Genomic DNA, 25,141 nt, shown 5'->3' with positions numbered 1-25,141 from the left:
AACTTATTGCTAAACGAACAACTAAACTGAAATATTATCATAGATTAATGTTGACCAGTAACATTTGAAGTATTTATTTTCTTACGATTTTATACAGTTCGACTTGATATCAGTTAGGTTAACATGGAACAAGACAGTTTGGCTCAACTTTAATTCATTGCAAGAGTTAGTCAAAAACAAAAATTACGTATTTTATTTTTTAATCTGATAGTTTTTTTGTTTATTAGTGCTGAACTAAATTTAACGCCTAAAAAATCTTTGTTTTAGATCCACAAAACAATTATGCTTTGCAGTATTTTGGTCAAGATTCAGTATGTGTTAATCACGATACATACGCACCATGGATCAGCATTGTAGGAGGATTTTACAGAGATATATCTTTTCCCTACGCTAGTTGTCATAAAGTAAGAAAGCGATATACATGTACAAATATTTTGAATAAGTTAATTTGTTGTATTAATAAACGAAATGTGACTTTAGATTAAAATTTTTAGGGAGAAAAAAGTGAAATGTCGAAAATTTTTCAATCATGGATTACATGCTAATTATTCTAGGTTTATGAAAACTTAGCAGTCTTAATAAAATCTATCAAACTGTGTTAATAATAATTATCCATAAATCTTTGTAAATGTATGGAAAATGAGTTATTTGTTCCATCACTTAATTTCCGCATATAAAATGTTAAAATGATAGACGTTTTCTCTATCTTTTCAATAGTGAATTGTGTAATATGTGTTTTTTTTCACACCAAACGAATAGTTTGTGGTGAATGAAAAGCTTTAGAACCCCCCAAACATTTAAAGTGTATTGATTTAAATGAGTCTGTACACTAAGTAAAGTAAACGTAAGCCTCACAGTTAGATTACAATAATAATAATAATAAAGACTATGTTTTGTTTTCTAGTACAATTGTTCAAGTGGTGGTATTGAATTACTTGTTGGAAAGCAAGTTACAAACTGTCCTGATGGAGAATCTCTCCCAATAAATGCTTACGATAATAACATTAATGTCAGAGGATTAGTACTGTGCCCAAGTTGTAACGGAGCTTGCAATGTAAGTAACTATTTGTTTTCGAAGAAATCATTTACTTAAGTTGTACATTCGTATATATAGTTATATGGAAAACGTATGTCTATAGGAGGCTAGGAAAGATTGCATTATAAATTGATTCGAGAATAAATAACAAATGGGGTTACGTATTAATCAAGGGTAAGGAAGAAGGAAACTTAAGTAAATGATTTCGTCGAAAAGAAAATTTTCTTCGCTGAATTTTTTTCCTTATTCAATGACACTATGGGTTATTTTAATTATCTGAAGAGCTGCAAGGATCATGTGACAGTAAAGGGACTCACTGGGTTTCTTATTTATTCTGTCAAGCTTGCCATAGCGAATACCAGAATCAATTTTCTGAGAAGCAGTATAGACAAACATGAATATCCAAGACCATTTTTCAATTCATTACGCCGTAATGGTATTCATCCAAATCGTCGTTCTTTGAAAAGTCTTACTCTGAATTATATCGATGAAATTAAGTCCAGAAAAACAGAATTGGAACGGAATATCTCATTACGTTCACATACGTTATTTAATTTGTCAGAATATCAACGTTTCAAGTTCAAAGATCACATTGATATTGTTAGCAAAACTCGTACGGAAGATGTGATCTTGAAATTAATGAAAACGTTTAAAACAGACTGAGACGCAAGCTTCTTTTCCCGAATCGTCAGAGAAATATGTTTTCATTTATTCATGCATAACATTATCGACTATTCAGCTACAAGCAATATCCCTTGGTCCTAAATTTTGTAGTACGTCTGCTAACATTAGTGAACTGAACGCTAAAATTCAGTTTGAAAGCCTCATTCGTCAGAAAAATAACCTTATTCCAGTATCTAATAGAGATTATGAGCATTTCAAAACAACTCTTGTAGACTGTTGTAATCAATATGTAAATAAAATACCTACAGTTATTCGATTACTCACAAAAAAACATAAATCTCAATTATCTGATCTTCGGAGAAATCAGGACTTGGTGTTATGTCTCCCAGACAAGGGTGCAGGAATTGTACTTATGTATCGCCTGGTCTACATCTCCAAAATATCTTCGATATCATCTGATCCAGTCAAATTCTTTAGAGAAACCGTTCAAAATGACACAACTGAAGAAACGGAACAGATACTAATTAAAATCCTAAGGAAGATGAAAGATGAGTTTACTATCAACTGTGACCTCCATGAACATCTCAAATTACCGCGTTACGTTATACCAAAACTATATGGACTCCCAAAAATCCATAAGAATAATGTCCCTTTACATCCTATACTTGATTTCAAGTATATATAAAAATAGCAATTAGTTAGTGTTTAGAGAAACTTATCACTGCTCATAAGTCTTATTGTTTAATTATTCTATCATATTTTAGAAATACACCAACTTGTAATTGAAGATATTTTATTTAATTTAGATTGTTTCTGTAATTGTGTAATAAATTCATAGTACAGTTTTCATTTAAATCCATGATTACAATCTTGGTAAATGTTACAAACAGAAATGATCATTAGTATTGAACATAAATAGAAAAAAATTGATGTATAAACTCTAACATTGATTTTGCATATCTTTAATCTCTTTTGTATTTTTTTTCTTTGAACTTAGGCCTGTTCCTACACATCTTTTGTAAGAAATCGAAACAATTCAGCATTTCATATAGCAAGTAATAACAATATATTACTTATTCATTGGATTATATTGTATAACGTTTTTAATCTATATATTTTTCTCATTTAGTAGCCTGGGGAAAAACTATAAAGTAACTAATGGATGGTTTTTAAAAACGTTTTTTGTAGTTTATTAAATTATTTGCATATATTAAATATACTCTTCATATAAATATATTTTTATTTCATTCATTGTTCAACTGGAGAATATCTTTCTCTGATAACAAATATCAGTAATCACAATTAATGGTTGAAACTAACCCTCATCACTTGTCGAATTTTAACAGCCTATCCAAAGTAACTGTCATTAATGTCAGGTTTAAACATTAGAAAGATTTTTATCCTAGCGACTGTTAATTACTTTCTACTACAGTCACAAAATATATGAGCGTACTGTAAAGTACATTCAAGGTTTCAATCATATTCCAATGACAGCTAGAAATAGTGAAACTGATGATTTTATAAGTTTTACGTTTTGAATATTGTTGTGTTATATAGAATCCAGCTGAAAATACTTATTATATTCTCAACTGTATTTAATTTTGATCTGAAACCTGAGTTTTTACTTTCTTGATTTCTTGATATAAAAAGTATACATGATTTTTTAAAAATAACCACTTAATTGATTTTTTAATGAAGTGTAAAAAAGTATTCCAGAAATTTCGTATCTAAGAAATATCTTTACGTGAATCTTCGACTTAAAGGTAACCAAACTTCAGGTGTACTTAAGAAGAATGATATTCTACAACTTTTTTGAGCAAATCAGTCTGACTTTAGATTACGTATCATTAATACTTCTGCAATTCAATAAAATTATGTATATACACCTTTTATTAAACTCGTTTCAGTTGTATAAATTATCTTGAAAAAAACATTTCGTATAAATAAAACTGTGCAACATGTGGAAATGAAATCGCCGAGAGTAAAAATTTTTTTGTTGAAATGATCATTTCCATTTACTATTTCCTTTTTTTATATTTATTAACTTACCCATTACCGCTACAAAGTTCAATCAGCTGAAATTTCAGCTTTTGACTAAAATTTGGTAAAGCTTATTTGAAAAGTAAATGATATGCTGTTCATTTACTTGAAGTATGATCAACAAAACAAGCAAACATTTTGAGAATCTATGTAAAAAAAGTATCATACACATATTAGCGTGACTGAGATATGAAATATATATATATATATATTTATATGATGATTGTCAAATGATTGAAAATAACTTTAGGACATTTTGAATCAGATTCTATCAAATGAGTAAAAAAGCAAATATTAAACATGATTTCTAGAACAAAGAATAGTTTGCTCACGTGAACTGGTGGGATGAAATACACAAGCAAAGAAAGTGGTTAATTGTGTGAATTATTTTGATACCCTTTGATGTTTATAAATGCATGTTCAATATGAGATAAAGTTTGTTTAGAATGTAAAATAAGCAAAGGAGTAACTGTGATTCTTCATTATATTATTCTAACACTCATAGATTCACGATCTCAATCAAAACTTTGCCAATCTACACAATCTCCTATTGACTTAAATTATCGTTTGTTGCTTTGCATTCTGTAGTAATAAAGTCCTTGTTGTTGTGGTGTTTCCTCAGCTAGGCGAAATTCGAAAGTGCCTTTAACGATTTACAACGAGTAATTACTCACTTAAACCGAAGCAGAGATCCTACAGACGCAGATGGTATACACTTAATAAAATTAAAGAAAGTCGTAGAGGATGTAGGAACTATTTATAATTCGTTTTTAAATTCACGTTGGTCGTTTTTACAGGTTACACTGTACTTATCTAGAAATTTCAAATAACTAGTTAGTCAGTTATTAAGGCATTGCAGAAGATAGTAGTTAGAATCACATGTGTCTGCTAGTAGAACTGTTGTCTTTCCTAGACGATCGAAGCCGTTTCTTTTCTACATGCAACGTAATCATTTGAACAGCAACAGAATGTTCATATACTTGGAGATGGTTATCCCGCCAAAGCCCGTCAGAAAATTAATTGCTATGTGATAAGGATCCTCAGCAAGTAAATAGAAATTCTGCTTTCCTGTATTGCGTCCTTAGTTTTAACAGGTTCAATAACAACTAACTTCACAAAGGAAGTTCTTTTTAAAAATTAATCTTATTGGAGGGATTATTTTGCTAGTTAACCTTGTGTATGAACACCACACTTGTATGCAGGTGAGAAAAACAAACTTCTTGATCCATACCAGTAACTTCTTAGGACAACAATCAATTATATTGCGACCGTAATTTATGATAACGTTCAATGATTTTACACACTGTAATAAAGATTGTGTATCATAATCTGTTTACTGACCGTCGATTGATTTTGTTTCAGATTTGCAGCAATACGGTAAGATAAACGGGTATTGTTGAAAGTTGTAAAATTTGATAGCAGTCTTATCTCTAGACATCTCAGGTCTCATAATTTGTGTGAAGCGATTCTTTTACAGTCAACAGTATACTAACGGAATTCTACTTAAATATCTAATTACTTGCATACCAAGTTACATCAGGTGACAACTTGTTTGTGTATCCTAAATATACCATAATCAGTCAGTAGTAATTATTTTGCTCAAGGTAAAGTCAAATATCTGTTAATCACGTAATTTAGTGGGTCACTCAACATTTAGGTACTACTTAGTACCAATCTGTTCTCCATCTAGGAGCATTCAATGCATGAAGTATACCCATATTATTTACTTCCCATATTTTATTCGTGCCTACATGTGGTGAATAATCAGTGAACCTAGTACACATTAAATATATTTTGTTGTGTTTAGATCCATCAAAACAATACAACACAATTACTACTGAGCACTTCGAATTCTGTTTCTTGCCTGTCTCATGACAAAGTTCTAGGCTTGTTGGAACTAGTACTACTTCGTAATATCATTTCGAGTTCGCACTACACTTGGAGGTCAAGTTCATGGGACTGTTTTAAATATTACAAGCCATCTTTTGAATAATATTATATTGCAAATGATTTCCATATTGTTCATGAGTTTAATGTTTCATGTAACGTGGAACTAACCAGATCACTAAGCCCAGCATAGGAAACCATCATTTACGTATTTCACTATTGAAAACAAGTTTACAACTATTCAATTAACTTATGGGACAATAGATACAGTTTTCTAAACATATAGAGTTTTTCAGCCGAGGAAAATTAATTTGGCGTATGATTTCATGGTATCTCCTGATCAAGTATACAAATGACTTTCTACTAAAGCTAGGTAGATCAAACGTTTTAACGTTAAATCTACAAACTTAGAATTAGTTCAAGTCTTCTCGAAAAAGGCTTTTTCGTATTGCAAATGATTACTAATACTACTGTAAGTTCGTGTGGCATGAAAACAATTCATAACTCAGACTTTAGTACCGTGAACCATACGCTTCTTTCCGTCACATTCATTTAAGTAGAAAGACTAGTTTGGCAGTTGAAGTATCATCATCATAAAATAAGATTTTTCATCAATTATATATCAGTCTAAAGTGATTGGAATTTGCGAAATGACTTATCTATCCAACAGAAAACAGTGAAAAAATCTGTCCTAGTCCCTTAAAAACAATTTACACTGCACGATTATATGCATAAATACCGAATTCCGATAGCAATGTTATAGATGTATTGATGGTATTACCCATTACTGGTTTTCACTTCAGAGCCTGACGTTTAGTGCTCTTATTACAAGTTTGCACAATAACGAACATAAATTCTGGGATACTCATGCATTTTCGAGTTTCATTAAATCTGAAATTCGTTAAGGTAATGGCTTTGCACCTGAATAAAGGCGAAGATTACTCATATACGACTCCAAGTAAATTAGCAAGAAGTTGCTTCGTAGCGTGAAAAATTTTGATAGAAAAGTAGGTTTACTATGGTTACAGAAAATAAAAACACGATAAAGTTCATTTAGGACTCTATGTCATCTGTCAATGTCATCATTTCTCGGAGTATTGGTTCAGCGGTCGAATCGGGTTTCATATCATGAATTGATGGTAAATGTGGTTACTAGAAGTGATGCGGTTTAATCATGACCAGTTAAAAAACTTTCAAAGCAATAAGTTTTGACACGAAAGCTGGGTTTAAATTTTTTGTCACCAGAAAAAATCATCTCTTTGATACTATCATTTGGTACTATCATTCCATCATTGAATCAAGCAATTTGCCAGAGGACAGATCCTAACAGAGATTTGATTGGTAAAACTAGGGTCTCGGTAAACAAATAAACGCAACTACTTATTTGCAAAGATTTTAAAAGATACAATGAAAGTAGCGAATATCCACGAAAACACCAGGGTGTGACTTGTAACACATGCCCTATTGAAACGTTTGGCCCGGTCACCAGGTTAGGATTAGTTTTGCTTGGTCAATGAACTGTTAAACTTGGATGTTAGGCCATGGTGATTGAGTATTCAATATCTTATCTGACAAGGTAACAAAATTGTGGTCCATGAAGCAATGAAAAGTGATCATTTAAAAACGCCTGACGAGCATCTTTGGTTGAAGATACGACTAGTTTTCTAGTTTGACAGCTAGCAACCAGTGACACCTTCTATATTCGAAGCTTTCCCAAACAATCGAAATCAGAAGTCAGATGCGAAGAGATCGGAAAGATATATTTGATACGTCATCAATATATCGAGAAGCGTTTACTCTAATCTGGCTAGTGAACGTAGGAGCTGTGTCCCACGCTGGTTCGTAACGTGATCTGGCACGGATGCATGACCGAAAGCCTTCAGTTAAACAAGTCCACTTAAACAAATGTGGTCAGCATCCAATGTCGAACACTTAATGAGCTATTGATTTTGGGGAATTATTTACAGCTACATGGTCATTGATTTGTCCAATGGTTCCGTTTCGATCTAAAAATTACAGCAGGCTATGTGGGATGAATTATTCCTGGCAATGAGAGCCTATCATTTGGAGTCTTTCTTGAACGCGTCGACAGAGGGATTTTCATTCACGTGCTGAGTTTGGGAATTTAACTCACTGATGACTTGATGAGAAAGTTGGCCCAAGTAACTTGACATCATGCGGCGGCCATGTGATTACGGGATGCGAGTTAGCTGATGTTATTAAAACCCTTTCCGAAAGATCACTGTCTTCTTACGGACAGAGACTGTGTACTTGCATGCAGTACGTGGGTTTAAGACGAGCAAACACCTTATACAAATTCATGGAGTTTTTAACATCTGCGTGGATAGAGGTCTGGAGTTCGTTTCAGTATACCTGTGTATAGGATTGGAGAAAATGAGTCCATTAACGTTTTCTGTTAGGCCTTTTCCTTTTCTCCTCCTCTATTTGGATCGTTTGCTCTGTTGTTGACACATATTTAGTCTTCTTTTTGTTTTGTTTACAAGTATTATTGCTAAACCGTTTGTATTTATGAGTTTTAGACAGGCTGTTTGTTGTTGGCAGTGTTCTGACTGCTATGTCTTTCTAAATTTCAAGTCTTCTAAATGTTTCGTGGTGACCATATTGTGAAGCTCCATCTTGTCAGATTCTATTCGGCCTGTTGTTTTGTTTCTGTTTCTGATGGAAGGAAAATATTTTTTCGGTTGTAGGGATGAAGTATTGCTTCGAACAGCCAGTTATTTATACGTTTTTCATCTCGAAATTTTTATTTCATCATTGTGATTGTTCGTTGAAAAGTTTTCGCATTTTTCCTTCAAGGTAGTGTCTTGAAAAGAACTTGTTTCCACCACACCGAGTAGTTGTATTATTTTTTTACGGTTTCACCATTTAATGTGTAGTAAATCGACGAGTGAAAATTTTTTGTACATTGTGGTTTAGCCTGTCAGAGAAGGTATTGTTAAAATAGAATTCATCTGACTTTGTACCTAAATCCACTGTTCCGGTACTACGTTCAAGACTACTTTGGCACTATTTTCTACGTTGGTATGCTGGAAATAACCTTGAAAGCAATCTGCTGCACGGAAACTCATCAAATTCCTTACTTAAGTTGATAGAGGCCACATCTTTAGATGCTTCGTACCCATTAAAAAAGTAGGACTTATTGTGGCCTTTTCCAGTCACTTGATAATCTACTTTAGATTACATAAAGGTTAAAATATATGCCCAGATGGTTTATAATGCAGCTTACAGGCCCCCTCAATAATCCAAAACGTATTTCACTGGATCAAATAGATCTAACCATATCAAGTATATTTAACAATACTAACAGTAACTTTTCCTAAAATACCATGAAAATGCCACAGGTGTTTTTAGTTTGATAATATTTTAACCAGCAACACCTCCCACAATTGAATCGTGCCCACCCAGTGAAATCCAAAATCAGAAGCGAGGGTGTCCGAAGATGTATTGGATAAGTTATCAATATATCAAGAAGCGACTGATCTAAACTTGCGGCGTTTCTACTCGTGACCTGATGCGGATGCATGACCGAGCACCTTCGACTATGTCAGCCCATTAAAATCAATGTGGTCAGCATCCAATGTCAAAGACTTACAGAGCTATTGATTTTGTGGATTTATTTACCGCCGTTACTTGTATATTAGCAGATCAAATATAGTGAGTTAGTTAATCGTCACAGCATCCAGTGTGTGAATGGAAAAGCTTATTTTTAATCGATGGAAGGGCGTCTTTGCAGTTTACATCCTGATAAACTGGTCAAAGAATGACTGGAATTTAACTTATCCATCCCAGAAATTTCGATGAAGTACAAACACCTTTAAATAATCTCATGGTTTCGAATTTCCTCGCCGTCCTTTGGATTGTGTACGAATATAAATGTTTCCTGTGTCCTATAAAACTATTCAACAAAGTTTCCTTCGTACATCCTTCTGAACACGGATAAAGAAGATGAGAAAATAATAGCGGACACCCGGTTTTGGTATTTTGTCTCATAAGTGAATTAAATCTGTACCACAAATGTTTTTAAAAAAGTGCATTGACATTCTTACCAGCAGATGACATGTATTTCAGATTTTTTGGCATAGTACAAGAGACGTGTAGTGCTAAAACGTTTATGTAAAATGTTTTTAAAGGCTTTCAAAGAAATTCCTCAAGATAATCTGTTTTTATGCGAAAGGTTTACAAAGCTTTTTATTTCATGGAATTATTTACCGCTACAATATTTATTTAAACAGCTCAGTTGAAAGGGTTGATGAACCACTGAAAACGTGAACTATGCTTCGGTGAGAAGAAGTTTTGTATTTACCTTAAACCCTAGAAAAACACTGATAATTAACAAATTTGACTATTGGTCCTAGTGTCTAAAGATAAATTATTCTTTCATTTGACAGATATGTTAATTTCGAAGTACTCAATGAGTCTAGCATGATGACCGAAGTTGAGTGGTTTCTCTGACCTCAATGTACATTAGGAAGTGTATTTAACTGTATTGTGTATTGAATCGAATATATGCCCGGCGTTTCTTTAAAATTGTGTCCTTGAAGCTTAATGATGTTTCATAGGTTCACTCTTTAAAAATACTAGACGGTAAGTTATTGATTGTGACATGTTTAGTAATTCAAAGCCTTTTTATTAGTGCTTTTTTTTGTATGATTTACGCATGAATTGACACTGAATATACTTACGGTCATACAGAATAAAACGTAGTGGAAGTAATGTATATGGACGACCTTGAGCTCTTCCGCTTAGAAGTTTTTGATTATGAAGTTACTTCTGACTTGAAAGTAACACAGATATAATCGTTCAGTGGATTGTATACAAATCACCATCATTTTCACGTAAGCTATCGGGTTTTCGTCAGCAGCTATTTTCATTTATAATGCCTGAATAAATTCTGGGCAACGTCATTGGTTTGTCAATATTGCCTTGTTCATCGAAACATTTAAGGAAACTTTGTCGATGAAAAAGTCACTTGATACACTATCAGCATTCAGTTAAGTAACACTGGTTTGCAGGTTTCCCATAACAATTTCTCTCCGTTATTTTGCATAGACAGGAACTATCATTTGTTTGCTGTTCTTTATTTTACGTATTGGTATTTGAGGCTATCCTGGACGAAGTTTCGATAATCACAATTTATAGATCGTACGTTTAAGCACTCAAACCTAAAAATCTTTGGAATGTCCTGTACGAGACAGGTTAGGAATTAAGGACTCGGTTTTGGATAGTTTTCAAAGAATAACAAACCCTAAAACAGATCTATATCCACGGTCGTTGTTAAATGACGTAAGTCTTTATTTGCCATTTGTTTCGACGAGACTATAGTTTATGGACGAAGCAATCAGATTTAGGATGACAGGTTTTGGATTTTGGAGCGAAACTCATTCATCTATTTAGCTAACTAGCGTTTTAGCATTTTGGTTGATGTCAATTCGTAATGAAAACCATAAATCTAATTCCTAACCCTAACCCTCAACTGCAAATTCTAATTCCTCACACTAGTTAATAATCATTTAGTCCTAGTTAGTAGGTGGACAGTCTCAAGATTACTTAAATGTCGCTCAAGGGTCGTCCATAAATTGTAGTCTCCGAATAATCGGTAGGTAGATATTGTTTTGATGCTTAGATGGAACGCCTGAAAGTCTAAATCAGTGGCACTAAGAGTTTTTTTAATGGCCACTATTTGATGTCTCGGTCACAGTGACTTGTCTGTAGCTCTTTACAAGGATAGAAGCAGATCCAAGTTAGAGGACTGGGTAGATTTTTGGTAAGATATGACGATTCGGGTATCCTATCATTCTTCAGTTAATATATTATGGTAAATTCAGTTTTCAACGACTAGGTTTTAGGTTTGGAGCCTACAACGTTTTATTATTTGTTTAAACACATAGGAGCCTACAACCCCTTATTTATATTAGGCTACTGAGTATCATCATTAACTTTCACACTAGTAATGTTTTCACTTCTTTTCGAATCCCTGAACATCGCCGCACCTGTTTCAGTTAAAAAATCGTTGTCTGTAATATATAATATTCTTGTCCATTTTTGATTATCCGGCCTTTTTCTTTCTATTTTAATATCATCCTTTCAATTTGCGTAACATTCTTCTCGGTATCATATTGTGCAAAAATGTTTCATTACAATTAGAAACAGTTTAGTTGTCACTTTAAAACATGCAATTCCATATGAGATATTTGCACATAGTGTTTAAGATTCTTCAGACCGGACTACCTTATATGTCTTGGTCGACTTACTTATACACTATCACTAATCATCTGTTCGTTGACTGTACCAAATATGTTTCTTTCAAACCATACGACTTCCATTCTTTTTTAAAATGTAATACAGAGACGTTTTGTAACCTTCAAGTGGATCAAAGCTGCTTACCAAAAATCATATCCATTTATGGTAGAACCACCTCTCCGCCGAAAACGTGCGTTATCGTTCGCTGGATACTCTGAGGCAAGTCTGGGGTACAACTCTTGTTTAATTAGTTTATATTTTTCCCACTTGAATGCTATTAACTTTTTATATTAACTAGTCACTTTTGATCAAAAATTATATGTACTTCACAATCACTATCTAATCCTAATGCCTTTCCTATTAACGTTATTGTGTAAATCGAGAACCTTTTTGGATACTACGAAACTCGAAATATATGACGAACTTTTGATAAGTCCACTGAACTTTTTTTCCTAGAGGTTGAGGTTCCCTGTTTGTTGTATTTTGAAATATTGCTTCCTCTTAGTGGGACCATTCAGACAAAAGATTTGTGGTAAACCTACCCCATGATACAAACTTAATGGACAACTTAGTACTGCAGTTTAATTGAATTTCAAGTAATCTAGCAACATTTATTTATTTATGGAAACACATAAATATTGGTACAAGGGGGCACCAGGTATATATGTGCCGCACAAATCTCATTTGACTTTTGTGAGGGCTGTGATGCTGCCCAGGTGGTTTTCTTAGGGAGCCACACCCGGAGCCTTTGGCCTAAAGGTCTGATCCACAAGGTAGTGGAGCATCTTGAAGAGATGGAATCTCATGGTAACCGAAGACCAACGATTGATTTATACGCCATTTGTTCCCTCAGGATACTGGAGCCCATGTGCACCATTGGTTTGGAATCAGGGTTTGCCAACTCCTTTAGGTGGACTTTCCGTGTCCACCAACTCGGTCAAAGCTCTGGACATTCGCTTTTCGTTCTCTTAATTTTGTCAACAACACCTGTGGTGCGAGAATGCAGTTAGTAGGCTTTCCCTGTCAGTGGTTGTATGCACGTGGCCATGTGGGAGCATTTTGAGAGGGAGAGCGGAATCTCCACACTCTCGGCCGTATCAGGGTATTTAGGGGCAGTAATATGGTCATGTTAATGATCCGCAGGATAACTCTGGTGTCTCCTCATTTGTGGATAAATCTTTCGCCTTTTATTTAGCAACAACTATTTTATAGTCCAATATACATTGTGACTCATTTTGGTTGTCCACAGACTGTAAAAGTTTATGGTATCAAGAACAGTTGAACTTATGTGTTTCCCCCTGCCTTCTAGACATGAAGCGTACGAATAGCGCTTAGAAAGTGGTCAGGATTTTTTACCCAATGTGGCCATATTTCTTTAGATGTGTAGAAGCATTGATTACTTCATTTGTTTAGGTTGTACTGTCATATAATTTTCAACGGGATCTGATACTAACTATGGAGGGGAATCATCTGAAATTCACTGCCTTCCCCTCTCCACACAGCGAATATCATTGATATGTCTGTTCGGTCACTAACACTCGAGTGTGTTGCAAGAATGCGTGTTGTTTTCTCATTCACCTGACAGTAGAAGTTTTATGATTTGTGTAACAGTTGGACGTAAACGTTGGTAAGTCACAGTCCCAGGCTAGTTTACTAAGCAATATCACATAATGGGACAGTATTATTTGCTTTTCAGTTAATCATAGACAAGGACCTGACAAAACTATTCATTATTTCAAGTTGCCACTGTTTGCATCAGCACTGAAATTAACACGAGAAGGATCAAAGTGGTCATGATTTTGCTAATATCAGAAAAATATACATATAGAATATAGTTTAAGATGAGTCCATAAAATTGAGGAATAAGTTGTGTGAAGGGATTCTGGGGATGTAGAGGGGAATGAAGTTTGAATAAATCTCCCTGACCTCTACTGTAGACTACTTTCATTTTGCTGATCCCAACTAGAAATTCTGCGACTCTAAACACTACTTAATTCAATGAATAATAACTTCTCAGTCTGATGTGTAACATCTTAGTTTCGAACCATATTACCTTCTGAGCCATTTCTATACAAGCTCCAGTTGCACGTTGGAGTAGCCGGTGGCTTGTATGTATTATACCTGCCTAGTCATCCTAGTCGGTGAGGCTTTCAGAATCTTTTCAATAGATTTACTATTTATATATGGTACTACACACCTTATCTCAGCAGTGTTAAATGTGAAAAGTTTCCGACGGGATTTTTCGTCGAATGCTTACGATGTTTGGATATCTTTTATCTTCAAGTACCATAAACTAATACGCAGAAAAGTTCTTCACAATTTGATCTCTCTTTGATGTGCACATGAACTTGTGTTCTGTGCCACAGGTAAGGCTTGTAGAAAGCTATTTACTTACATTATGACCAAGAATCAGCATGGGTGGAATGGATATCGTATATGAATATTTCTGATTTTCGGGAGATATATCGATTGTTATAATTTTTAGTAACCTAATTTATAGTGAATATTTCCTACTGTCGTTTAGCTCCCCAAGCTTTCCGGCAATGTTCATTTTGGACAGTTACCTACCGCCTTCCGAATTCGCCATCCATCTTTCGTCTATCCTGATGGTGATCCAGCTCTTGATCAAGTCTTGGGGGGTTTTTCACAGAAGTTAAACAATAAACAAAATGGAGTTTTAACGTCTGAGGACTCATCAGATATCAAAGATTTTGGAATAAATGGTTGTGATTTACGTTCAAGAAAGTCCTCAGTCGCTACAGTCGTAGACCATCCACTACATAGTTGTATTTCGACTCCCGAAATTTACCCTAAAGTACCAAGTTCCTGTTCTGATTCAGTAACCAAACTGGCTCAGCCACTTAATTTATCATCCTTTAACTATTCAGATTATATTCTTCCTGATTGTCCATTGTCTTCGAATCTTGTTAAACTCTACCTTGCCAAGGTTAGTATTATCCACTATTTGTTATCATCGTTACATACGTATTACTGGAAACTGGAAATAGTGTTTTAAGAAATAATTCTGTTAATACTGTGATCCCCTGGATACTTTGATTGGAATTTGTTTCGAACTGTTGACCAGTTGTTCGGAAATAAAGTCATAGGTCTCCAATGTATATTCTATTCACTGCAGTCTAGGGAGTGGTGTAGCATCTGTAGCCTTCTCATACTAATTATGTGAGGCATTGGACAAGTGGCTGGGGCACGGAGTGGGGAGTGAGATGTTTGTCCACTCCTTTGTATTTGAAAGTGTAATCTATTGGCTAAATAATTCTTCAAATTTCTAAGAAGAATATAAACGTTGTGGTATATCATCAATCTGATAATCCCTTTGAATCTTGATAAAATAAAAAAACGAGTATTATTAATCCTTTTTTGTTAATCAGTCAGTCAGCTACAACGTAGGACCAGGCGCACATATGCATCGGTCCAATTTGCTATACCTCATTAGCAGAACAAGATGAATAGAAGTAGTTAATTTAGTGGTGGTAATATATAAAAGAAAGATTGTATATAAGGATATAGTACAAGAAGAAAGACAGATATGAAGCAATTTTAATCTCAAGGTTTAAGGGAAGATAAAGAGTGTATACACCTACACCATTGTGATCGATTCTGAGCCATGTCACTCACAGTCTCCAACCATCGGTTACGATATTCGCTCAGACCCCAACCAAGTAGTCTGCATCTACCAACATGGCTAAGACCAGACGTTAGTGACTTCAAGGACTGATGCCACGTTTTGGTCTGGCCACCCCTAACTTTCTTCCAACCATCGCCAACACTAGTCAGCAGTGCGCGTCGTGGTAGTCGGTGTTCAGGCATACGTAGCACGCGGCCCAGCCAGACACCACTTGAGGTTGCAAAATCAGATGACAGTTCGCCATAAGCTCTCACTCGACTGTTAGTGTTCGAGTAAAGAGCCTTCACAAGGTTTATGTATTTTTGAGGTACGCCTTTCAATGACAGACACTGCCACAGAACCTCTCAGTCTACAGAGTCAAATACTGCTTTTGAGTCAAGAAAAACTATCATTGTCGTACGCCGATAAGCATGTCTGTGTTCTAAAACCTGATGAATAACGAATATGTGGTCGATACAGCCACGACCAGGTCTAACGCCAGCCTGATTTTCTCATGTTTTCAGTTCACGAGTCTTAGTTAGGCGCCCGATAATTATTAAGGCTAACATTTTAGACTTTACATTGGTCAAACCAATTCCTATATGGTTATTACAGGATGATTTTGACCCCTTCTTATATATTGGGACAATCAGTGATTGCAACCAGTCAGATTGGATTACGGCAAACTCTCAGAGTTTAGCTAAAACATTAGTCATCCTAATCACTAAAAGTGAACCACCATATTTAAAGACCTCTGGAGTCAATCCATCTGGACCAATTGCTCTTCGTCGTTTTAGACTATCTATAGCCTTTTGAACTTCAACTAGGGTCGAGGGACCTACTTCAATGTTCCATTCAGACTGTCTGGGAATGGTAGGTAACTGTAGAGTAACTGAAGGCCAGCTAAACTGTTCTCTAAAGTGTTCCGCCCACCGTTCTAAGCGTCTGGGCTGAGAGCAGATGAGATTCTTACTTTTTCCCGAGATCGTTTCGCTTACAATTGACTTCTTAATTCCGGTTTCTTGTATTAGTCTTAAGAGTTGCCTACAGCCGCTGCCTTTTCCATTTCTTCTGCTTCCGTTGCCCATCACTGCTCACGATCGTTCCGTAGACTTTTGGTTAACCTAGATCTGATTTTCTTTCGCTCTTCATCGTGTTCAGAGCCTGATGGGATGACTTTACAAGAATCCACTAGTGCATTAGACATAGAAGAAATCCATTGGTTTTTGTAACCCTTCGGTTTAAATTACTAATAGATGTTAATGCTGTTTCCACAGCTGTTCATATATCTTTCCAAGAAACATCTGGGTCAGCCTCGTTTACAGAACTGCCTGGATGTGAACTCAGTTGTTTCTGGAACTTTTGGCTTTTTCGTCCACCAGTTCAATTGTAATGGATCTTCTTAGTGTAGTTTTTCTTAAGGATTCAATATACCAAGAGACTGATCAAATTTATTTAGGAAAGCCAGATAATTTTAGTGACAGTTTCACATTTTGCTTATACTGAATAGTCTAAATGGAAATATGAGGAGATGTATATCCATTTTGTACTGATTTCAGTTATTTGTTAAGAAAAAAATAGAAATGCAATGATTTATCCTCATCGAACTTATCAGTTATTTACATCAGGCCTATTTTGTTATCCTGATCAAATCAATATTCTGAAATACTTTGTTCAAAGTGTCTGCCATTTGATATTTAAAATAAATAAATAGAATCACATGGAATTAAGGTGTCACGTGTATTTTATTTCAAATAAATATTGCCTACAAATTATATAAGTTGTATATCTCGTGTGTGCCCAATCATAGCTCAGCTCAAGTGAATGCTTTCACCGATTAAACACCATACAAACTCTATTTTTTTACATATTAAAGAATTTTGAAAGACTTCGTGATTTACATAGGATTATAGAGAGATAAGTTCTTAATTTACGAAGCTATGTTTTACTGAGACAGTCTAACGAAAACATTTAAAAATAGTAATGGTTACATTAAACTGTAGTAGATTTTATTTTTAGCAAAACGTTTATTCGACTGTATCTGGATGTAAATACTGTTATTGTTGATTATCAGAAATACATGGTAGAAAAATGATTTACTGGTGAACAGTAAGATAAATAAATTATATGCATCTGTTGCTATGAAACTGTGTACTATTAATTGTCAAGAAGTTTTCGGTCCTATTATTCGATCTCTAAATTCGGTTATAATAAACAGCTTCTGCTTTGTGATATCTTACCCATCATCGTCTTGCATACGTTGTTATAAATCTTTCATTCTCTTCCAAAATCATAGAAAGTGAATTTTCCTTTTAAGAACCTAAGTGTTAAACTTAAAATTGTATTACTAATTATTATCACTTTTTATCCAAAGGTCGCCACATCAAAGCCTACTGAATATAAATGCCCAAATAATTCCTCTCGATCGAGATCCCCACAGACTTCTGTACAGGATGATCCTCATCGCTTACCAGAATGTTTACAAATCCACCCACCCACTCTGGCTTCTATGGTTATGCCAGTAAACCAGATAATTCGAGCGCATACTAACCAGAATAAATCTGAGATGAAGAAATCGGACAAACTTGGAAATTCACTGAATATTTATTTGAATGGTCGAAATGCCGTAACGGATGCAAGCTATTCTAGTGAATACAGTGATGGTGAACCATGGGGACTTCCGCCTGTCTGTGATCATACTAACACTGGATATCTTTCAGATAATCACCTTATAGAAGCTGTTTCTGAAGCAAAAATGCTCAACATGAGTAAACAACAATTAGAAATGCGCTTAAATATACGACCTGGTTCTAAGAGTATTTCCTCTAGTCGCACACAAACAAATTCAAGTCAGTTTCTCTATCTTTTTCTAATATTGACCCGCTAGTGGGTTGTAGGAAAGTCAGTCTATAAGTACATGGCTTATTTGTCTTCTCTTAGTACTTACTCTGAGAATGCTTCTAAGAAATCTAGTTCTATGACTCTTCCGTTGATGTTAGTCTTTAAATCTTTTTGTTTTTAATTTATTTAAGACAAACGGATATTAACACTGACGCGTATAAATTGAGAGTATTTTTCGCCATCAGATACATTTGAACGCTTGCATATTGACACAAATGGGCACCAAAACAAATACACACCGCCCAATTAAGGGAATGAGTTCTTTGAAGAAATAGGCGGGAAGAAATTATATTCAAAAACAAATAAATGAGTTAAAATAACTAGACGGGAGTATTATTTACTGGGAGGAACCATTCAGTCTATAAATTGCGACTAGAAGGAATCTTTTCAGTTAAAGAAATTCCTCTCACTTTTATGAAGTAAAAGAAAGTTACAACAGGTTTGCTATTTGTTTCTATTCCAAGGCATGTCTAGTAACGTCTCAAACCACCGAGTTGCACTGTCTCAGACTCCAACCAGAGAGTTATGATGAACTGAGAGATACCAATCCGATACACGGCTCCGTGTCACAAACTGACTATCTCTCTACTTTTTCCAACCTGTCCCAACCCCGGCAAATAAGGCACGATGTGAAGTTCGCTTGGACGACATTTGTAGTACATGTCCAAGCGGCCAAAATCAGTGTTTCGCGATAGTGACACCAACTCGGTTATCGTAGTCCTACCCGGATACATGTTGCTGAACCTCTTCATTACCAACATGATGTTGATATTGAATGTCAACAATCTTTCTGAGGTAACGATGATTGAACACTGAAATCGCTTTACCATCCTTGACATGGAGAGGGCAAGTTTCACAAACATACAGCAAAACTGCTCTCACTGACCAGTTGTTAACTTGGCCTCTCACAATCAAACTCACATCATGATAGCTGCAGGGGTGGCCCAAATTGGTTTTCATCATACATAAGTTAATCTCATCTGACAAACCACTAGTATTCATACGCAAGTTGTTCTGAGCATCCAAAAAAATCGTGAAATCATATTACATTTTCTAATATTGTTTAGTGTACTTGTATTAAAATGCTTTTTTTTATTTGAAATTTTGATGGAAGGAAAAATACTCTTATCACTAAGTAGAGATATACATTACTAAGTATTGTAAATAACGATTAATAGTTTGTAAAGAATGTAAAATTTTGTATCGCGAAGAATTTCACAAAAGTAATAATGATAGTAAAAACAACGGCAGAACATGTGAGGATATTAGCTTTTAAGAAAGTAGTCGAACTAATGGACAGTAATGAAACTAATCTTAGTGGTTTAGGCGTTCAACTTTCAGCCACTTAATCTCAGGTTCGAGTCCCGCTCCACCTACTTCTGTTTGGAGAACCAGAAGTATGTAATTCATGACTCATATTCTGTCTTTTCACACTCATTAACTGGGTATACCTACTGTGCTACAATGGTTGTCAATATTTCTGATATGATCTAAACCAGGTCTTGCTCTAGCGAAGTATCAACATGTAAGCTGCTTACATACATGCCTTTATAAAATACCAGTTTTCTGTTATAGACTGTATAAAAATACAGTAATTAAAGATTATAAAATCTTCAATATTTCCTAAAGTATATTTTGATTTAGAATTCTATAAGATACTGGGGTGTCATGCTGTTGGTATGTAAAGTGTTTTACTTAGTTTAATTTTTAATGATTAAAAGGTCAAGTTCATTTGTTGAGTCACCTGAGATTAATCCATTTGAAATTAGTCCAATTTCTTTAAATTTTGTAGATGTTAACAATATTCGTGTCAAATACTTAACTATAAGTATTTCGATGAATAATAGAACTACTTAAGAGTTTATGGAAATCGTTCAAGTTTATTCAGTACATCACAGATATTCATCAATCGAAGTTGTCACACCATAAATTAGCACAGTGAGGTGGAATTATCAAAGTGAAATATTTCAGAAGTAGTAGCATTAGTGACTGGTAAAAAACTAAACATAGAGAATATGATTCAAGAAAGGAGACTGAATTAGCGAAATAAAATGTATCGATCAATTTCGAGACTTGAGTTTAAATGGTAGACAAAGAGTTAATTCATTTGCGCCGCTGTGTCCAATTTTTAACCATTTTATCTGTCTCAAATCTATTTTCTTTCTTGTCCTTAGGGGAGAATTTGAATCGTAATTACTTAACACCGAAATTTGAATTCACTCACGTTTATGATGGCCTAAAAACATCACCAAATGCATTTCCAAGTTCAAACAAATCGTTTTCTAAGTTACTGCATAATTCCCATTCAAATTTAAACCTCACGGGCGATGATGTTAATGGTTTACAGTCATCTGTTTGTTATTCAGTTCCTGGTTCACCTAATATTAATTCAAAATATTCTCATTTAATAAGACAGAGTAATTCAAGTGAATTCAACGATGGTATTCATCATATTAATAATCCAACCGCCATCAATAATAATAATGATAATAGAAATAATCAAACAAGGCGATTTGAACGTTTACGTGATTTTTTGGGCACTTTTAAAAATGATAATTTCTCTAATACAGATGAAGATGATCATTACTTTTACATGGATCCAAAATCTGTAGAACGTAGAATGAAATGTCAAGTATCAAATATAATTTTACCAGTATCTTTCTAATTCACTTTTTTAATGTTGACAAATTTTCTCTTATTGTTATTTCTTACTTTCACTAAATCATCTGTTACTATTGCAATTCTTTTTCTAATTGTATTCGTAATGTATTTACCTTCGCGTCACTTTAGAGTTATCCAGTGTATTATTCTTTAGTTTGTAGATAGATAGCAATCACAAACTTCAGTTCCTTGTACTTATTTGTTACTTCCCTCCATACTCTACGTATCAACTTAATTTTTTTCTTATTATTTCTTTAATCATCATTATATTTACTATCATTATTTTAAAAAATAATCAAGATTTTTTAGTTTTCAGCGCCCATTTCAATATGGTTTTCCGTTTTATTTTGTTTATTTTTTTTCGTTTATTATTAATATTAGTAATTGGGAAGATTATATTTCGAGATGCTTTTTTTGGTTCCTATTCTAATCGTTATTACCATTATTTCCTTTTCGGTTGACGTTTTTGGAGATATACCATACACTTCATTACACCACTGATATATTTCAAAATATCTGTTTTATTACTGAATAGTGTAGCTTTTTGAAAGTGATGGATTGTGTTTTTTTATGTTGATTTTTTAAACAAGTTTCATATAACTGAAACGTAACAGTTCCCAATTGACTGACTAGTGAATAATGACTGACGTCATGTTTGTCTAGTTCTTTGGTGCTGATATAATTTCATCGATCAAATTCCAATGTGGCTACAAGTCCAAATGAATTGAACGTGAGCTTTTTTGTTATGTTGATATGTCGGAGATAGTCGAAAGGAAACTATAAACTTGGGTTTATACTAGTTGGCACTGGCATCTGTATTCTTGTAGGAATTGATGCTCCCTATGGGGTTTGAATCCAAGTCACCCAGCTTCATAGTCTGAGACGTTACCACTGATAAGTTTGGGTAGCAACTGGCTGTATAACTAAAATATTTACATTTCATTGTCCACTGAATAGGTCACTGGATACGTGATATTATGCACCGGAAGTGCTTGTTTGATTCTTTTGGTAGTATTATATATACTTCCCGGTGGTTTTTAAAAAAGTGAATCTTCAATGTAAGCTCTATGTATGTTATGTGTGGAGATTTTCGTAACTAAAACGACTACTGATTGTCATTTCGTTCTCTGGTCGACGGGGATTGATCATTAGTAGGCAGGGAGACAACCGTTACTGCTCGAAGTTTCTAGTCTCAAGCTTAGTTTGAAACGATCATTTGTGTTACGAAATAACTATGCGACACTTCAGTTCAAGTTTAAAAGTATATTCAGTTATCGTAATGTAGCAGCTGTACACTCATTAATAAAGTCACCTGCAAAATACAACTAAAAGAGCTAGGTCTTGAAATGTAAAGCTTCATAAAAGCCACAGTCTTACTTCTAGTCAAAATGTGTTGACATATGAAAATTCTTCCTAGTTGGCAATGATAAGCGGAAGTTGTTCTAACGCAGATTGGTTCCCTATATGCTCTTAGGATTCTCCCTTTGGACATAGCAGTATTAAGAGTCGTTTATGGAATGTACTGGGATAACACTTAGTTCAGGCTTGTAGATCAGGAGACGAACTGTGGGGGAGAAAAACTAATAATGACGGAATAAAGATGTTGGCTTCTTAGTCAAATCAAAGTATGATTCGTCAAATGAATAAATGTAAACAGGCACTCCTGTCTACGGAAGGGTATAAGGAGTGAGTAATTAACGATCCGAAAATAAGTGAAATAATATTAATTGGATTACCAATAATACATCTAATAACCTAAAATTTAATCTTGCGAATACACATACGATAACTGTTAAGCTTAGAATGACTCGTCACGTAATTCTGCTCATGTGATGAGAACTCTGCGTCGCAAAGTACTCATATTGTTTGTTACAACTAATGTTCTGAGTATAGGTTACTCTTACTACGGAAACTGAGTATTTTTAAAAACTAAATGTCAGTTATTTTTGTCGTAGTTCATGGCTAGGACGATGAGAAGATATTTTGAGGAACAATTCAATCGATTTCTATCTATCCTTCATTTGGATTTACTGTATAACAGCGATTCGAGTATTGTGAAAATTTGTTCTTGATTAAAGTGGACACAGAGATCGATTTCGCAAGTCTAAGCGATATTATTTTATCCGAAGATTTGTATATAAGTAATTTTGTCTGAACTTCTGGTTTACTTGACTGGGACGTGGAGTAGATACAACAAATTACCGATAATAAAGTGACCGCGTTAAAATAGTAATAATCTATATTTACTCTATGTATCCGAAAATTATTTCCACAAATAAAATCGATGCACTTTATTCGTATGACTTATTTTACATTAATTCTTAGCTTAGCCATGTTATATAAGATTTAAGAATTAAAATGAATAAGTAACAATCTGTTTTAAGCCAAGCAAACCACTTTTGAATTGCTTACATCATTATTAAATGTGGTGTGAACACTTAGTCAATTAAGCACTAATACTTTATTCCAAATAATTAATTATCTCGTCATATCATTTTAATCAAAAGCTAAATTAATTAGAATTAGTTTGATGATGTACTGAGCTTACGTGACCTAATGCATTTTATTATAAATCTTATCATTAAATGAGTGACATTCTAAAGTTCTTATGTTAACGTCTAATTTGAATGAATTCATTAGATCTGAACACTGAATCAATCGGTACTTCATCAGAAACTGAAAGCAACAGCCTTTAAATCTGTAGTGAAAGTTTGTTTACTGTCCATTTCAGTTTTGGCTCAATAAAAATAAAGTTGATAGATCCAAATCAGTATATCATTATATGAAAACAATCTTAAAACCTTGATCTGAGTTTTGACAAGTGAAACAGTCGTCTTCTATTGTCTCGTATCACATTTTTGTTTACATTACTAATTATAGATTGATAGTAATTTGACATTTATAGTAGTAAATATATGAATAGTAAACAGAATAGTATTATGAGCAAAAGTATGTCAAAGTTTGAAAACGAACTCATTAGAACCAATGAAAAGTTTATTATTTCCTTGAATCCCTCGATGTTAATAGACTAATAATCATAAGAAGTTTCATTATAAAACATTTGTAAATAGTCAGTTTAAGTTGGTAGATGACATAGAAGAGGAAACAAAATGGATAAATTGTAGGCAGAATTATTAAAATCGTCCAATAGTTTTTTCTCTATACATTAGTAAAACTGTACGTTTCATAAATGATAGCTTCAATAAATTTCTTATGAGTGAATAATTCAGATTTCATAACTTTGGACGTAATTGTAACCGGTTTCTGAAGGAAAAGCCGATGCCATCTAATGGTCAGTTAAGATAACTGGTGAACTGAATCAGAGTTTTCCATCAAGACTATAGCTTTTTGTTTTTTCTTCATTATTTACAACTTAGCATCGAAGCTGTCGACTGAGAGTGTAGTATTTTTTTTCCAAGATATTCCTAGAATGAATACATTCTTATTGTATTCAGTCTCAATGGATATATCTGAAATAAAATATACTAGATTTTTTGATATTACAATTAATGCTTAATATAGGCCCAAGGTGTACTAGCAGAATTATTTATTACTCATTAGTCCTTTAAAGAAAGAAACTATGACAAAACTTTGGTAGCACAATTCCTATTCATCAATTTTTGTTCATTTTTCTGTAGTAAAATTTCAGATCTTTAATATGTTTGCGTTGACTCATTTTGACAAAACACATTCTGAAGTTTGAATATTCAAGAATGTTTATTTAAAATGAATGTGTAATTTTGGGAATTTGCTAATTCTAATGAATAAACTTTTAATGGCAAGTAGTCTTTTTCTGAGATAAAGTGTTAGTGTTAAAAATAATTGAATCATCATGAAAATCATGCGGTTATTCAAAATCATGTTACCAATGCTATCGATGTAACTGACTTCATTAAAATCATACGACCGGTATTCTTACCAAAAATGTAATGACACCATAATAATTATAATAGTGATAAATGTCCTTGACCTCACAAAAATGTATACAAGAATACATTTCGTCAGGGTATCAACAAAATTACATCTTTCTTACACGAACTACTAACAGTAGTTTGTACAAATTTGATAAAATTAGTCACATTACGCTTAACTATAGAGTTTTTTAT

At 33.9% G+C, this 25,141-nt stretch overlaps 2 protein-coding genes across 2 annotated transcripts in view; both read left to right on the top strand.

Annotated features, from left to right (window-relative positions):
• Smp_135530 (leishmanolysin-2 (M08 family)) overlaps nt 1-19,650 on the top strand; it is a gene marked incomplete at both ends in the record, with an annotated part of 62,741 nt that extends 43,091 nt beyond the window's left edge. The window contains 4 exons of the mRNA XM_018796814.1: nt 905-1,054; nt 14,373-14,795; nt 17,848-18,322; nt 19,553-19,650. Coding sequence (XP_018651919.1) covers nt 905-1,054; nt 14,373-14,795; nt 17,848-18,322; nt 19,553-19,650 — 1,146 coding nt within the window. The remainder of the gene's footprint in view (nt 1-904; nt 1,055-14,372; nt 14,796-17,847; nt 18,323-19,552) is intronic.
• Nucleotides 19,651-20,457: 807 nt separating this feature from the next.
• On the top strand, nt 20,458-21,039 carry Smp_177600 (hypothetical protein; the record flags this gene model as incomplete). Its single annotated transcript, XM_018796813.1, has 1 exon — nt 20,458-21,039. The coding sequence occupies one exon, from the start codon at nt 20,458-20,460 to the stop codon at nt 21,037-21,039; it is 582 nt and encodes a 193-aa protein (XP_018651918.1).
• Between the last annotated feature and the right edge of the window lie 4,102 nt (nt 21,040-25,141).

Source organism: Schistosoma mansoni, chromosome 4 (genome assembly GCF_000237925.1).
Source record: "Schistosoma mansoni strain Puerto Rico chromosome 4, complete genome".
Classification (NCBI taxonomy): Eukaryota; Metazoa; Platyhelminthes; class Trematoda; order Strigeidida; family Schistosomatidae; genus Schistosoma; species Schistosoma mansoni.
Note: the sequence above shows the minus strand (reverse complement) of the source record. Positions and strands in the feature narration are given on the sequence as shown.